General features: G+C 40.4%; 1 protein-coding gene and 1 long non-coding RNA gene across 10 annotated transcripts in view; one reads left to right on the top strand and one right to left on the bottom strand.

Moving 5' to 3' along the window:
- The window catches only part of LOC147918200 (uncharacterized), a 475,202-nt gene that overhangs the window by 13,596 nt on the left and 443,949 nt on the right, over positions 1-17,657 (top strand). The gene's annotated exons all lie outside the window — the stretch shown is intronic.
- The window catches only part of LOC147918203 (uncharacterized), a 215,908-nt gene that overhangs the window by 116,218 nt on the left and 82,033 nt on the right, over positions 1-17,657 (bottom strand). For 6 of the 9 annotated variants that reach the window (XR_015551556.1, XR_015551555.1, XR_015551558.1 and 3 more), the window contains exons 2-3: positions 9,757-9,869; positions 6,393-6,454 (exon numbers count right to left, since the gene is read on the bottom strand). Coding sequence is in view for 1 of the 9 variants with exons in the window: in XM_087428647.1 (XP_087284773.1) it covers positions 6,393-6,454; positions 9,757-9,869 (175 nt within the window). In the remaining 8 variants the exon portion in view is untranslated. Of the gene's footprint in view, positions 1-6,392; positions 6,455-7,456; positions 7,630-9,756; positions 9,903-17,657 lie in introns of all 9 variants that reach the window. The other 3 variants (XR_015551560.1, XR_015551559.1, XR_015551561.1) reach the window with 3 other exon arrangements.

The following is a 17,657-nucleotide window of genomic DNA, read 5'->3' as shown; positions in this document are numbered from 1 at the left end:
CCCTACTATTATTGTGTTACTGTCTATTTCTGTTTTTATGTCTGTTAATAATTGCTTTATATATTTAGGTGCACCTACATTGGGTGCGTAGATATTTACAAGTGTTATATCCTCTTGTTGGATTGTTCCCTTGATCATTATGTAATGCCCTTCTTTGTCTTGTTTTACAGTTTTTGTTTTAAAGTCTATTTTGTCTGATATGAGTACTGCTACCCCTGCTTTCTTTTCATTGCCATTTGCGTGGAGTATCTTTTTCCATCCCTTCACTTTCAGTTTGTGAGTGTCTTTAGGTCTGAAGTGTGTCTCTTGTATGCAGCATATATATGGGTCTTGTTTTTTTATCCAGTCAGCCACCCTATGCCTTTTAATTGGAGCATTTAGTCCATTGACGTTTAAAGTAGCTATTGATAAGTATGTACTTACTGCCATTTTTAACTTTTTGTCTTTCCCTCAGTGTTTTAGTAGTCCTTCTTTGTTCCTTACTTCTTCTATACAGAATTGATGGTCACTTTAGTTTGACCTCTGTCTGAAAGCTGTACTCTTTAACTACCCTCCTCCCTCCTTTTGTTTTTGATATCATATCCAACTTCTTTTTTGTGCATTTGTATCCATTACGTTCTAATCGTGGAAATAGATAATTTTTCCTATTTGTGGTCTTCTCTTTTCCCCTTAAATCAGTCCCCTTAACATTTCTTGTAACACTGGTTTCTTGGTGACAAACTCCTTTAATTTTTGCTTGTCTGGGAAATTTTTGATCTCTCCTTCCATTTTGAACGATAACCTTGCTGGGTAGAGTATTCTTGGCTGTAAGTTTTTTCCTTTTAGCACTTTAAATATATCGTGCCATTCTCTTCTAGCCTGTAAGGTTTCTGCTGAGAAGTCAGCTGATAGCCTTATGGGGTTTCCTTTGTATGTAACTTGACATTCTCTTATGCTTTTAGGATTCTCTCTTTATCTTTAATTCTGGACATTTTGATTATGATGTGTCTTGGTGTGGGCCTCTTTGGGTTTATCTTGTTTGGGGCTCTCTGTGCCTCCTGTACCTGGATGTCTGTTTCCTTCCTTAGGTTAGGGAAGTTTTCATCTATTATTTCTTGAAATAGATTCTCTGCCCCCTTGTCTCGCTCTTCTCCTTCCGGGACACCTATAACACGGATGTTAGTGCGCTTGATGTTGTCCCAGAGGTCCCTTAGACTGTCCTCACTCTTTTGAATTCTTTTCTCTTTTACCTGTTCACCTTGGGTAATTTCTTCTAGTCTTTCTTCCAGCTCACAGATCCGTTCTTCTGTATCCTCTACTCTGCTTTTGAGTCCCTCTAATGAATTTTTCATTTCCAGTATTGTATTCTTCATTTCTGATTGGTTCTTTTTATATCTTCCATTTCTTTGTTGACATTCTCACTGAGTTCATCTATTCTTCTCCCCAGATCAGTTAGCATCCTTAACACTCTTAGTTTGAACTCTCTGTCGGGTAGGTTGCTCATTTCTGTTTCACTTAGTTCCTTTTCTGGGGTTTTGTCCTGTTCCTTAGTTGGAATGTCTTCTTTTCCCTCCCTATTTTGCCTCTTTCCCTGTGGTTGTGTCTATGTTTTAGGTAGGTCAGCTACGTCTCCTGCTCTTGGATAGGTGACCTTATGTAAATGATGGCTTAGGAGGCTTCCAGTGTGCTTCCCTCAGTTCTCAATGTTCCAGGGTGGCCCCTATGTGGGCTACGTGTGTGCTTCTATTGTGGCCTGTTAGCTCTCCTATAGGCGCCCAGGAGGCTGAGTTATGCTCCTGGCCAGCTGTTGTAATGCTCAGCTGCTTGTAGTTGTTGTGGGCCCTTCAGTCTCTTTATCAGGTGTGAGGAGCCCCAGCACAGTTGGCTGCAAGTTCTAATACCACATCTGTGTTGCAGTATTTCTTTTAAGTGAGTAGGCCCTCAGCGTGGCAGGTTGTTAGGCTCAGGGCCTTAGAATTGCTGTAAACCTCTAGCCTATTAGGTCTCTTGTCAGCTCTCTGAGGATTGCAGCTGGGTGGGGCTGGCCTTAGGCACAGGAGCACCCAATTGTTTCAGGCTTTGGAAGGTGGGGCAAACCTCCTATGTGGGTCTTTGAGAAGCACAAGTCTTCTGCAGCTGACAAGCCCTGCCGCCCGCAGGTCCACACACACAGTCAACACAGTCCTGCCCGTGTGGCGCCCGACCTCCCCAAGCGGACCCAGTCTCTCCACGGCGGGAGCCCCACACACTCCGCCACCACCCCACACTCTCCACCGGCTCCTTGTGCACACCCTGCCCCGCTCAAGTCAGCTCAGTTGCCAGGCTGCAGAAAATCCAGTCACCAATCTATGCAGGCCCACACGTTGCCTGAGGGTTTGTTGTTAGGTGGGGCCAGTCTCTAGGGTGGGCTGCCTGCCCTGGCTGAGCTGGATTAAATCGGTGCTCTAGCGGGTGGAGCAGACCCTGGGCTAGCAGGTCTCAGGGAAAACTCCAATGGCGTCTGTGTCAGCACGCTCACACCAGGCCACAACAATGGCCGCCGCCAATGTCCCAGTCCCTGGAGAGGTCTCACCTCACGGAGATGCACTCAGGGCCTATTAGGTGAGTCTCTTGTCACCAAAGCAGTGTGCACCTTTCTTTCTGGTGATTTTAGGATGCTTTCTGGAACGGGTGAGTTTGTGCGCGGGCCCTTTAAGAGCCAGTTTTAGTTTCTTTGTGAGCCGGGTTTTCTGGGGGTGCTCCCCAATGCTTTAGTAGCAGCAAAGTCAGATATTATGCCGCTGGTCTCGATTGTGCTGGGTCCACACAATGCCCACAGCGGGCGCTCGGCTCAGGGCCCGCGCCTCCAGGAGGCTGCGTACCTGTGAGCTGCTCCCCGGCGGCCGTGAACCTGGCGGCTTGTGAAGGCGGCGTTTTTCCTCTCCAGAAGGGAGTCTCTGCCTCTTCCACCCCAGTTAGGATTGTCCGTTGTTGCAGGAGTTCCTCTTATCCAGTTTTCAGCTCTGTCTCAGGGGTAATTTTTCCACGAGTAGTTGTAAATTGGCTGTGTCCACGGGAGGAGGTGAGTTCAGAGTCTGCCTACGCCGCCATCTTGACTCCCTCTAGATATGTACCGAAGAGCCTCCTTTTAAAGAGATTGTATTCTAGTGGAGAGAGAGAGAGAATATAAAATTGAAAACAAACATGTAAGTTTAGGAAAAGGGCTCTAAAGGAAACATCAAATGGCAGTGGCATGAGGAGTGCCTGGAATAGGATGGGTCCTTCAGCCAGGGCTGCTGGCCAGCCCGCTCTATGAAACTAAATGCTGAGAAGGAGGTAGCAGTGAGAAGATGGGAGGAGAAGTAACAGCACAGCTTCATGAAGCCTTGGACGCACTGATTACAGTAGCACTGGAGAATTTACTTGACTTATAGGTCACTGTTGCACATATAAACAACTGTCACCAAAGCTTCTTGGGAGAAGTCCTATAGCCTCTGATGTATGCTAATAGATGCACTGGAGTCAAAGGAGAAAGACAATCAGAGAAATTGTGCAAAGTCAGCATTGCCCTTGCACTGATAACATGTCTGAGGACAACCTGTCTGAGGACACGCCCAAGCCTCCACCCCAACAGGCACAGGCAGAGCAAAAATAATCCCTGAATGCTGTGTGACTCTGCAGCTGTACAGTGCACTGAAACACGTTTACCAGTGCAACCACACTGAATGTCACTGCAGAGGCCTCATGTTTCAGTGGAAAGAGCCCAGACCCAGAATGTGAAGACTTGAGTTCAGGCCTAGGCTCTCCCTGTCAAAATTGAGTAAACGTAGACAAACCACCTAATCTCTCAAGTTCTTCATCTATAATCAGAAGGATGATACTAAGATCACAGAGTTATTGCAATGATGACATGAGATCAATACCTATAAAAATGCTTTGTTCATTCCAAAACATAATGCAAATATTTGTCATCAGAATTGATTCATTCTGAACCACATCCAGCCCCAACATGGATTGACTATCCTCTTAAAAACATGCCACAGTACATATATCCTTTATATCCTGTCTTTCCCTATGAATTGCCAACCAAGAAGAGCTGACTGGCGTCTTTAGACGAAGCACCTGACTCTGGCTTCTCTCCATAAGGACAAATTAATTCTCAATTTCTTGGTTCAGTTGCTGTGTTTATCCAGTGCATTGCATACAAGGTCAGGGCATAATTCCTTTCAGCTCTAAGCAACTCACATTAGAAATATTCAAACCACACCTCTGTTCATTCACCTCTGTTTCTGCTGGAGCCTGTGGTCATTCTTGACTCATCCTTCAGTGTCTTCAAGCAAGAGGGAGGAGGACTGGGGCAGGAATGTTCCTTATGACAGTGGCCAAAGACCACAGCAATTCAATGTACGTACTGATACATAGTCCTACCATGGGTCATGCCCTTCTGGTTGGCTATCTTTCTCTGTTTCTTTCTTCCTTTTTTTTTTTTTCTTTTTTTGAGACTATGTGAGTTACTATTTTCCAAAAAATGAATCACAGGTCTACTCACCTCTGAAAGCAAGGTACACATGGGTAGTGCAGCTTTATAATGAACCTTGCCCTTTTTAGTGCAAAATGATTGAAAGGCAAATAATGGAACCTCCACAGATAGTTTAAATTAAGTGAGTGAACAGTGATTGCCAGGTCACATGTGGCCTTCCCAGGTTTATAACAGGACTCATGACCTAATGTCAAAGTAAAAGGATTCAAGAGGGAAAAGTCTTCCAGGGGCTCCAAATCATTTATAAGGAAGCTAGACATGTGCCTTTCAGCCAGGTGGTGCCAGAGCTATTCCCTCATACACAGAGCTGAGCTGTGGCATCTGGCCTTACCATTCACCTAGTGTATTAGTTTCCTATTGCTGTTGTAACAAATTACCACATGCTTAGAGGCCTAAAACAACACAAATTTATTCTCTTACAGTTCAGAAGTTAAAAATGAATCTTAAAGGGCTAAAATAAAGGTCTTGGCAAGGCTGTTTCCTTATAGAGGATCTAGGAAGAATCAATTCCATGGCTCTTCCAGCTTCTAAAAGCTGCCAGCCTTCCTTGGCGTGTGCACATTACTATAATCTCTGCTTCTGTAGGTCACATCGCTTCTCCTATTACTCATTCTGATCTCCTGCCTCTCTCTTATATGGACCCTTGTGGTTACATGGGGCCCACTCAGATAATTCAGGATAATCTCCCCATCTCGAGATTCTTAATTTAATCACACCTGCAAAGGCCCTTTTGCCATATACGGTAACATTTACAGGTTCTTGAGATTAGGATGTGGACATCTCTGGGCACCACTATTCTTATTATTTGTTGCCTGGTTCAAGCTGTCCTGCCTAGCTGAGGATGAGAGGAAATCTAACCAGAGGAGAAGAAAGCTCAGACTGGCTTAAATTGACAGGAGGTAACCATGTTTTCTTCTTTTCTCTATTTCAATATCTTAGCTAGTTCTTGATATCCAATAAGTGCTCAAAATGACAAAAACTGCTAGTTGTCCCCCAATATGCATTTCAAACTTTGTCCTTTGTCAATAGAATGCCCTGGTTTAGTTGAGCACAAGACTGCTTTCCATTAGGTGTTTTCAAGTTCTGGATAATGGGAGCAGAAAAGATGCGTACATCTCCCAGACTTGTGCTCCTAGAGTGAAACAATGAGCCCCTCTTTCCTTTCTCCTCCACTTCCTGCTGGCTGAAATTAACATGTGATAATGGGAACTGAAACCATTGGATTAGACCATGAGATGGAAACCATGAGCTGAGGACCAACAAGGTAGATGGAGCCTGGTCCTCAATGTAGTGGAACTGTCCTATCAGCCTGGGACTGTTTGAGCTCAGACTATTTACAGACAATTGAATTAAAGAGCAATAAACTTCTGTCTTGTCTGAGCCTTTGTTATAGGAGCCAAAATCATATCCTAACAAAGTTCTCAGTGTATGAACTCAATATTGGAACAAACTAATTCTCTCCACAGCTTTGCCACTAGATGGATATATGATCTTATACAGATCAGTTTGCCTCTCTGAACCTTGGTTCCTATAGCTAAAAAATAGAAATGATAATAATATGTACTTCATGTGTTACAAACATTAAATGAGAGTGGACATGTGGCCATCATTTGTGAACTCTAAGGCACTTTACAAATATAAGGGTTGAAAGATTAAAATGTAATTTCTGATTTCTCCTCAAACATGCTTGGCTTTTTAACATTTTATTGTCTAAAAGGCTCTGCCAATTTTCTCATTGACTTTCATTTATTTAATAAGGTCAGCAATATAATTTGTAGAATATATATAAACTTTTTTCTTCTAGGACTTAATAAAACTACGTTTATTTTGAGTGGAAAAAAATGAGACCCATTAATTTTTATTTTTCTGAATTAGCCTTTGTAAAAATGCTCACCACAGTGCAGGGGAGGAAAACTAATCTTTCCTTCTGCCCTTGTAAGATCTCAGCTGGGACTCCTGTAATAAAAGACAGATTAAAAGGAGAAAAACATACAAATTTATTTAATGTAAGTTTTACACGACATGAGAGCCCTCAGAAGGAAATGAGGACCCAAAGACCAAGTTAAACGTTTATATACTGAATTGGACAAAGAGGAGTAAATTATGAAAATGTGACAAAACAAAGGGGCTTGGGCAGGGCAGTTAATGGTGGAAAAGTAGCTAGGAAGATAAGGGTAAGTTTAATAAGGGTTGTTTGTACAGAGTTTTCTCTACTTCGACTTCCCATCTTTGGTGATGAGAATGTTACTTTCCTCCTGGTATAGGGTGGACATCTTTTCTAAGTACCTTTAGCTCAAAAATAACCTTTAGATCAAAGTGGCGTATTTTGCAGTGGCATATTTGCCACGCTACACCAGGCTTAAACAATGTCTCTTCCTCCGTCAGTGACTGTGTGTAAGAGAACATGGTTGCCCAACTGCAGATTCGGATTGGATAACTTGGAAAGGAAATGTGAAAGGCTGTGTGCTGGATAGGGTTAGAGGTCAAGTTACAGGAACTAGGACCAGTTGCTCAGAGTGTGAAAGTGGTAAATAACCAACCCTGTCCACACAAAAACAGTCTAGAACACCCTGCCCAGGAAGCAGGGAGACAAGAGACTCTGGTGTTCTCAGTAATGCATTTTATCTCCCAGCTTCAGACCTCTGAGCTCTGGATTAAACCACAGCTTAAATTCCACATTCAGAGCGTGCTATTAGCAGAGTTTGAAGAGCGCAAATTGAGAGGGCATAGGCTGGGTGCTGGACATGTTCTTCTAGGGTCCCAATGACCATTTGGGTTTGGATCAGGGACTGGCACTTGGTTGAGCAAGGACTCTGTGAACCCCTCAGCTTGGCTTTTTGATTACTCTTTATCCTTGATTTTCATTTCTTCCCATTCTACCCTCTCTAGGACCAGAGATGTGGCAGAAGAAAATGACCATTTTGGAACAAAAGAAAGAGGGTAATACTGAACTCTTACATTTTGGCATCAGCAGTATTTAAGTAAAGTCTTTATCCATGTTTAATATGATGGCAGAGTGAAGTGAATATATGATTCTTTTTGTCATCCTTTTGTCCACACATGTAAGACTCATGCTTGCATTTTTTTCTTGTCTTAATAAAAGTTCTTCATGGACAAATTTTATGATGTTTCTGTGCAAATTTAAAGACAATCCTTAATAAGTAATTGAATTTCAAATTTGCAACCCAGTGGTCACACAGAGCTTTCTTCTGTTCCTCTTGTGTTTGGCGTATATTGGGCACCTTTCGGGAGCTGTTACACAGGCAAAGGGTTCTTCCTCTGGATGAATAATAAACTGGTGCACGTCAAACCACCCAGTACGCTGTAATTATGAACTGGAAGCTCATAATTGGCGCATGAACCACTTCCTTTATGAGTCGCTCAGCTTTATTCACAACTTTTCTCATTGGAAGGGCCGTGTCTTCTGGCTCTACCTTGAATAATGGTGATAATCGTAATAACTGTAATCATGCAGCATTACTTTCTAATTACAAAGAAAATGTCTTCTAAAGAGCTCAAAGCACTTCACAGACATTATCTCATTCATTTTCATAACCTCTCTGTGCTGCTTGGTGCTCAGTAGCACGATCATAGTAACAAGATGGTCATATTCCACCTCAGCAATATTCTCATAAGGCCAGGATGGCAAGGGGGAAGCTTCACCCTTCCCAAACTCTGGCAGAAACTTCCAGCTATTTCTGAATAGTCTTTATTATGCAACTTTAGACATCAGTGATGAGATACAAAGCATTATATGACAGCTGCACCTTAATGGAATAGAAACTTTTCACGGTTTCAGCATCCTTAGAAGGGGCCCCTTCTAAGGACGCAATGCTCTGCATTCGTCGTCAATGGAGAACGCCAAATAGACAGATTCACCCTAGTTGCTAATGACATGCTATTGCTGCTCTTTCACAGTGGAGCATAATATATTGATCGGTTCTCCAAAACAGGGCTCGGCAAACAGGCCAAATCGGGCTAAGAATGGTTTTTGTTTTTAAATATGTAAAATGGTGATATAAATCCCTAAAGAATATCCTGGATTTTGTCTCTTGGATCCCAAAGTCTAAAGTATTTACCACGTGGTTCTTTAAAAGTCTGCCAACCCCTACTCCAGAGAACAGGAGACAGACAGTAAGGCCTGGACAGTGGGCGGTGAGCAGAGTGGGTGATCCCTTAGGTATCCCAGGGCACAGTCGGGAAAGATCCTGATGCTAAGGTTCATAAGGCACCTGATAGAAAAAGGTAATGGCTATGATTTGATTGTGCTCTATATGCCCCTTTAGTTTCTCAGTGAAATTATTTCTTGGGTCAAAACCATACTTTTCCCAGAAATGCTTATTCTGTATATCTCTAATATGGGTACCCTGGGTGATATTTCTTTGTTTCCTCTTGTTCAGATCTTCAAGCTGTTGTACTGCCACATAATTGCTGAGATAGTCACAGCTATCTGTATTAAACTGCATTAAACTGCATTTTAACTGTATTAAACTGCCTTAAACACAACTGTATTGCTTGTGTCTGGGCTGTTTTACTTGTACTAAAAAAAAGGATTGAGAGCATAGTTATGACATACCTTAGAGATGTTTACTAGTCTTTACAGTCAGTGAATAAGCAATGGGTGTGGTAGTTTTGACTTATTCATGTTCACATGGTGTTTGCCTTTCTCATCTCTCAGCTGTGGATGAAGCCTCAGTCTAAGTTTCAAGGCATTTAATGTTCAGAACCGTCTTAGAGACAGAATTTGATAAGAACCCCAAGCAAAGGACAGACTGGTTGATGGGCCTGGTCTTCCAGGGTCACAAAGGACTGTTGGACTATTCACTCTGCTTCTGAGGCTGGCACTGACTTTTCTGGTCTCCTACGTTCCCATGTCCTCTCAGCTTGGCATTTTGATTACTCCTTTCCTGTTCATTCCTTCCTATTATTCCCCCTGTTGGACCAGAAATATGACAGAATAAGATAAAAATTTGGGAATGAGATAATAACGGGACCCTCTAATATTTTGAGATCAGCTTTAGTTTAGTGAAGACTTCATAAATATTTGGTAGAGTAGGAAACTGGTTTTCAGCACTGACTTTTGGGTCACGTCTTCTGTTGACTGCACCCTAAGTAGTCAATAGAATTGATCTCTGACAATGAAGGAATAAAAGCAAGCTTGAGCACATGTTCCTCAGGCACGGTGTTCTTAATATGTGAATATGTCACAACAATAAAGCCTGTAAGCCTGGATATTGAATATTATGGACAGACTTTACCTTGCCTCGTCTCTTCTAGTGTTACAGAGCAGAGAGGATGAGATGATATGCAGTTGCTGGAGAAGTCGTCAACAGAACAAACCCATTGTGTGTGACTTGGAGAATCCTGTTGGCTGTAAAAAGGAATAGCCACCAGTCATGGCACCCTGTAAACCAAGAAAACATTTTTTATTGTTTTGTGAGGAAGATCTGCCCTGAGCTAACATCTGCCAATCCTCCTCTCTTTTTTTTTTTTTTTTTTTTTGCTGAAGAAGACTGGTCCCGGGCTAACATCCATGCCCATCTTCTTCTACTTTATATGGGATGCCACCACAGCATGGCTTGACAAGCGGTGTGTTGGTGAGCACCCGAGATCCAAACCGGCGAACCCTGGGCCACCGCAGCAGAGCGCATTCACTTAACCGCTTGTGCCACCGGGCCGGCCCCAAGAAAACATTTTTGATGGCAACACATGACAGAAGATGGAAGGCAAGTTGTGAAACTAATGATTGGAAGTCAATGTTAAAGTTCTGTTTGAAACTTTAAAAAGTAACTTTTGCTATCCCCAAAAGCACAGGCAACAAAATAAAAAATAGATAAATAGGACTTCATCAAAATGAGGCACTTTTGTGTATTAATAGACACTATCAGGAAAGTAAAAAGACAACATACAGATTGGGAGAAAATATTTGCAAATCATATATCTGTCAGGGGATTAGTATCAGAATATGTAAAGAACTCCAGCAACACAACAACAGCAAAATGAACAACTCAATTTAAAAACAGGCAAAGAACTTGAATAGATATTTTTCCAAAGAAGATATACAACTGACCAATAAGCACATAAAGAAATGCTCAACATCATTAGTCACTAAGGAAATGCAAAACAAAACCACAGCGAGATACCACTTCACACCTACTGAGATGGCAATAATAAAAAATTAGAAAATAACAAGAACTGGTAAGAATGTGAAGAAGTTGGAATCCTTGTGCACTGCTGGTGAGAATGTATAATAGTTAAGCTCTTGTGAAAAACAGTTCAGTGTTTCCTCAAAAAGTTAAACACAGAACTACGACGCCATCCAGGAATTCCACTTTCAGGTATATATCCAAAAAAATTGAAAGTAGCGACTCAAACAGATATGTGTACACCAGTGTTCATAGCAGCATTATTCACGATATCCAAAAAGGTGTAAACAACCCAAGTGTCCATAAATAGATGATGGGATAAACAAAATGTGGTCTATGCACACAATGGAATACTCTTCACCCATAAGAAGAAATGAAATTTTGATATATGTTACAACACGGATGGAACTTCAAAATATTGTGATTAATGAAATAAGCTAGACACAGAAGGACAAATATTGTATGATTCCACTTATGTGGGGTACCTAGAATAGGAAAACTCATAGACACAGAAAGTAGGATGGAGGTTACCAGGATCTGGGGGTAAGGAGGAGGAGTAATTACTGGTTAATGGGTACAGAGTTTACGTTGGGGATGATGAAAAAGTATGGGGTGTAAATAGTGGTGATGGTTACACAACATTGTGATTGTATTTAATACCACTAATTTGAACACTTTACAAATGGTTAAAATGATACATATATGTTATGTTACATTTTATGTATATTTTACCACAACAAAAACAATTTTTAAAAATAATCTTTGATATTCCCTTCAATCCTTGTTTTTTGCCAAGAGCCAACTTTTTTATTCTTATTTTGGGCTTTTGTTCTCATTATCAAGAAGGTGGTTTTCTAACTCAAAACTGATAGCAAAGCTGCCTGAAACAGCAGCTGTGATTCTGCGCTCCTCTCCAGGAACTGGAATTGTGTCTGTAGTTATAATTTCAGCACATGTGGACTGAGCTGGTAATATGTGTATTATAGAGCAGAGCCACAATTCATCTTAATGATGGTATGTGAAAGAACATCTCTGCAGGGCACCTTAATGAAATGACAATTGGTTGAAGACTTAGAAGATTAAAAATACCCAAGACTTTCAGAAGCCATATCTACTCTCATTTGGATCCTTTAGGGGATGGTGTAAAATAATGTTCTCTGCCAAATAACAAGAAAGCTTATAGCAAATAGAGTAAAAATGCTTTTAATATATTTTTCAAGGATGTTGCCATTAAAAATGTCTAATCAGAAAAGCTGAAATTACGAACCAAATTCTCAAGTTTGAATACATCATATAGACACCTTCTGGCAGAAACTCCCTAATGAATTGACTAAAATATTGCCAAAAATATTTAGATTGTCTTAAAATAAAATACTTATAATTCCCTCCATGGGCAGATATTCTTGGTCAAGCCCTGTGTTAGACACAGTATGTACAGTCTTTCATTTAACTCTGAGAACAGTCTGATGAGGCAGGTGGTAGTAACCCACTACACTGATGAGAAAACTGAGGCTCAGAGATGTTAAGTACGTTGTCAAGAGCTCATAGTAGACAAAGCTTCATTGTTATTAAAGCATGACTATCATTTAATGGCAAAAATGTGGCCATATCGTATGTCCCATTTTATAATCGACACATTGATCAATACTACAAAGAGAAAAATTATAGTCAGGCAAGCCTCCTTTTCTAGGTCTAACACAGCAAACAAAAGGCAACATATTTCATGACAAGAATTCTAAATTCTTTCTCCGGCCCCACCTCAATCGTACTGGGTAGCTTGAGACAGCCATTCCCCGCCTCAGTTTCCCCAATAAAAATATCATTGAGTACCAACTTATTCCAAGAACTGTGCTAAATTCGTTCACAGGCATTATCTCATCTAAATGATTCAACCTAAGTTTTGTTATTTTCCTTCTGCATGGCTAGCAAATATGAAAGGTGTGATAATATACTGCGTAAAAATTGATGTGACAGTATTTATAACAAACTACTGTGATATACAATTAACCAACAATATTCCTTGAATTTTTCTTGTATTAAATGCATTTACCAATCCTTAAAAATTTTAAATGAATGTATTTCAGAATTAGCAAATTTTTTTCAAATTATTATACGATGCATAATATGAGTCACATATTGTGCTTGCCAATAACTTTGATTAAGATTTGGATATATTTTCAAAAAGCAGGGTGTTCTGAAAACTTTGTAATATTCCTATGGCTAGGTGAATTAGAGATGAAGGCACCCTATCAAGGCTATTCTCTAAGGGCCAAAAATGTAGCAAAAATTTATGATTGTCTACTTTAAGTCCATCTTGTGCTTTTTATAGAGCCATGATTTAGTTTCTAGCCAGCCCTGGTATCTAGTGATTAAGATTTGGTGCTCTCACCGCCCTGGCCCAGCTTCGTTTCCCACTCAGGGAACGAGTGGGAACAACCCACACTACCCATCTGTTGGTTGTCATACTGTGGTAGCTGCTTGTGGCTGTGATGCTGAAAGCTATGCCACCGGTATTTCAAATACCAGCAGGGTCACCCATAGTGGACAGGTTTCAGCAGAGCTTCCAGACTAAGACAGACTAGGAAGAAGGACCTGGTCACCCACTTCCAAAAATACTGGCCATGAAAACCCTATGAATAGCAGCGGAACATTGTCTGATATGGAAGGTGAAAGGATGGCACAAAAAGACCTGGCGACATTCCGCTCTGCTGTTCACAGGGTCACTAGGAGTCGGAATCAACTCGACGGCACTAACAACAGCAAAAGAGATCTAGAAACGAATATTAGAATACACTCATAATCATCTTGTGACTAGGCTGGGAATTTTATCTAGAGTACATGCGTTAATAATCCAGGTTTTAAAGTATCGTCTTGTCCTCCTGTGCCCCTTTAAGCCCTCAGGTCTTCCACGCAGCCAGCACACATAGAAGTGGGATTCTACAATCCATGCATTGTTCTCTACACTAATGCAGAACCATCTGCCTTAATCTGTCTTTATTACACTTCCTTACCTATTCCCATTCTTCCTGGCTTCCAACTTTTTGACCCAGCTCTGCTTATGCCCTAACCTTGGCTCTTATGCTTGCTCTGTGACGTTGCTTCTCCTACTTCAAACTTCTTTCGCCTTTTCTACCATAACTTGGGTTTTCCCCTGGAAAGTCAACCTTCAGTCTCTCTGAATTAAGATCCAGCGCGGCCCATTTTCATCCCTAGAACACTCTGATTTGGCCCATTCCAAAGTGTAGCCCTATTGCTGAGTTTGTGCTATCCTCTGAGCAGAATATAGATGTGCTAAATGTAATTAGGATAATGTTGTTAGGTCCAAGTTATCCTAAACTCAACAACATAAACTAAGCAACTTGTTATAAATCAGACACTAATAATTCAGTCACTAACTCTCCAAAGATCTTCAAAGGAGAACTAATCATCTTTTATCATATTAGGTTATTTTTTCAATGCACACACACACACACACAAATATGTGAGTTGACAGATGACGTGGGAAACTAGATTTTGATGATCATTACTTCATCTGAGAGACTAGTTGAAAATAATGGATCAGTATGTTCAAAGGACTGAGTAGCAGAGAGATTCCCTATTCAAGCCTTTAGCAATTTTGTGAAGATTATCTCTACATCATGCTTAGTAACAATGGTTAAGTGTAATGGTTAATTATAAACTTTTCAGGCCCAAAGAGTCATCATACTAATTGAGAGCTGAAAAGTAGGCTAGAGATGAGAGAGGAGTTGTTTAAAGTAAACATATAGCTGCTAAATACGAACTTGAAGAAATGCTGATTAGATCTCAGCTGCTGGGAGAAAAAAAAAAACACAGATTAACCTAGACCAGTGATTCTCAATCAGGGGTGATTTTGCACCCCAGAACACATTTAGCAAAGTCTGGAGACATTTTTGGCTGTCAAACTGGGGGAGGGGAGAGTGTACTACTGGTATCTCATGGGTAGAGGCAAGGGAGGCACTAAACATCCTACAATGCACAGGACAACTGCTCACAACAAAGAATTATTCAACCCCAAGTCCAGCAATACTGCCACGATCGAGAAATCCTAATCTAGAGCAGAACATTCTGAAACCAGCTGGCTGATATTTAATCAATGTGGTTTAATGGAGAGCCACAGGTAATACACCTTGCAGAGTATAAGTATACCCTGGCTATAGATCAAGTTTGCCTCTGCTGTTTCAGTCTCCCCTGACATCCTAAATCTACTCAGTAGATATAGTGTTCTTAGTGATGTCTATTCGCCTTTGGATCAAAATCTTACTCAGGAAAGTTTCTAAAAAACATCAGTCCCAATACAAAATGGCTTACCATTTCATGAGCACCCTCTCTTAGAAATGGAAATATTTTCACAGTCAATAAAACATGAAAGGTCACAAAGAATGAATCTCTAGTTATCGAATTTAGGCATGAGTGGACTTAGTGTGGAAAGTTTTGGGTTGAGGAGGTACTTTGAAGGGCTTAGAGGTGGTGTCTCCCACATATGAGTGATCCTTTTCTCCATCTAAGTGTAAGACTAGCCCTGGCTAGTGAAAGTGATATTGGCCATGGTATTACCAAATGGCTACCGATGGAAGGGATACATATCAAGGGACCACAGACATTTGCGGACTATAAACCATGTTGGAGTCACTGACTTCTAAATATTAATAACACCACTATTCTGATGGAGAAAAGCAAATATGTCAGTTTTCTTGTAAATTATTTCAAAAATGTAATTAGAGAGTGCTATTTACTTTTCAAGATTTCTATCAAAATCAAAACATTTAGTGGCTCCTTTAGTTATGTCAAGTGGACCGCCTTTCAAAACAAGTTATACTGACTCTGGGATTTTATGCCTCAGGGTTATTGTGTAATATAAAATAAATAACAAGTAATAAATATGCATATAACTATAAAAACACATACACAAAATATAAAAAACATTAAAAAATCAGAATCAACATGAAATTAGTATGTAATTGGAAAGGGAATGACACAAATCAAATATTTTGTGATCTCTGGGGCAGTGGGTTTCAAAAGGCCTCCTGCTGAGCCCTGGGCTCCACAGTTCCATGGTGGGAGGCGAGGGGAGGTGGAGGGAGATGCAAGCCGGAGTAGCTCTGCCTTCATGCATTTGCATTTTGACTTTCCACATAAAAGTCCTCTTGGAAAAGAGATTCCGTTGGAAAAAAAGTTTGAAAACCACTGTTCTAGGGTGTTTCCGGTGCAAGAGATGTTTAAAAAAAGTACCCCTCAAAGATATTTTTAAAATATTTTTAATTCACTTGAATTTTTAGAATAAACATACCGTGAAAAGTTCAGTGAGATGGAAGGAAATTAAGCAGCACGGTTTTGCACATCTGGTTGATTAGTAACAGCTGGAGAAGCCCCTAATGAAGACTCAGTTGCTCCCTCATCTGCGTTATATTCCAAAGGAGCTCAGCTAAGTTTTCATTTCGGTTACAGATCTGTGCATCTGTTTTCTTCACAAGACTTGGCTTCTGAAGGACCTGTCATGTTGGGCTTGTTTTTGAATTTCTAGCATCAGTACAGCTACAGGCATATTGCCAAGTCCTCAGTGTATGTTTGTTGAACTAAATCGTTAAATGTTGTGAAATAAATCTGTATGATCATACTTCTGCCTTCACATAGAATGTGAACAACATTAAATGCTGTAGCTCTTTTTCCCCCTTGTTTGGAATACTTGTTATTGGTCAGGGACCAGAGTAACTTGTTTCTAGAACGATATAGAGTAGTGGGTTTTTGTTCCCAAAATTCCCAGAGGAAATACACTACAAATATGATAATTAACTTTCTCTTTATTTAATAACTAACAAAAACAGAAACCACCATTCCTCAATCTGAAGAGCTTACTTTCTTCATACATAAAAATTTGGGAAGCATTTGTGCATGCAAACTGAATAATGGGTAACTAGACAACCGGTAATCTAGACATGTCAGGTAGGTTAAAGGGAAACAAAGCAATTTCATGATTTCAAGTGAAAGTCATGCAGGTCTCCATAATTTCAGGCCACTGCAGGCCAAGTTTCAGATTCATGTGGGCTCAAGATCCTGGATGTACAAGTCTCCCCAGAAGGAGACAAGGACCACCACCAGCAAAATAAAAGTAGATTGTACGAATCTACATAAACCCAAACTAATGCATTTCCCATAGCTCTAGAGATATCACTACTTCATTTCTTTTCCTTTTAATGTTTGTATCACAAGGCTAAAGTCAACCAAAGTATGCTGAAAATGTACTTCTTTGAAAATAATGTTAATTCAAACTTATTATTAACTTATGTTATGGGACTATAACTGTCTAATGGAGTAACCTACAGTTTATATTAACAGCAACAGAGACGGAAACTTTATATAAAAAGGATCACGGAGACTAGCAACAAAGGAAAAAATAAATAATATGGAAGAGAAAAGATAGTCCCAATTTCTACTAGAAATATGCTGTAACTGGCATCCAGTAATTTGGGATTTCTGTAGCATGCTCTGGAATGTGTAACCTTTACACTCACTTTGGCTGTTGCTCTCCACCTCTTCTCTAGGCTTTGTCTGTGTTTTACTCATTTCTGGTACCTTTCTCTGCCTTCTTCTTTGTATATTTTCCTTCCATCTCTTGCTTGAGCTACCCCTTGTTTTATATTTCTGCTCATTCAAATCCCAACACGCAGTCAAAACACACACACATACACACTCACACACTAGACACACAGACAGACAAACCATCTAAAGAGGTTCTGCCATGCTCAAGATCACTCATTCAGTCTCAGGGCAAATTTTAGTATTTCTTCTCAGCATTAAGAAGCTGATTTCATTGTGAAAGTCAGACAAGGATTTTAGTCCATGAATAAAGTAGGCAAAAGGGACACATGCCCGGAGGGACTGAAAAAAAACCAGTACAACAAATTTTTTAGTTAGGTAATGAGGACACATATAGGAAATATATATTTTTCTCCTTATGAAAGTAATATATATTCTTTTGAAAATTTAGAAAATAT

This window comes from Ceratotherium simum, chromosome 1 (genome assembly GCF_057802395.1).
Source record: "Ceratotherium simum simum isolate JZ-2026a chromosome 1, ASM5780239v1, whole genome shotgun sequence".
In the NCBI taxonomy this organism is placed as follows: Eukaryota; Metazoa; Chordata; class Mammalia; order Perissodactyla; family Rhinocerotidae; genus Ceratotherium; species Ceratotherium simum.
The sequence above is the reverse complement of the archived record's forward strand: the minus strand, read 5'-3'. Positions and strand labels throughout refer to the sequence as shown.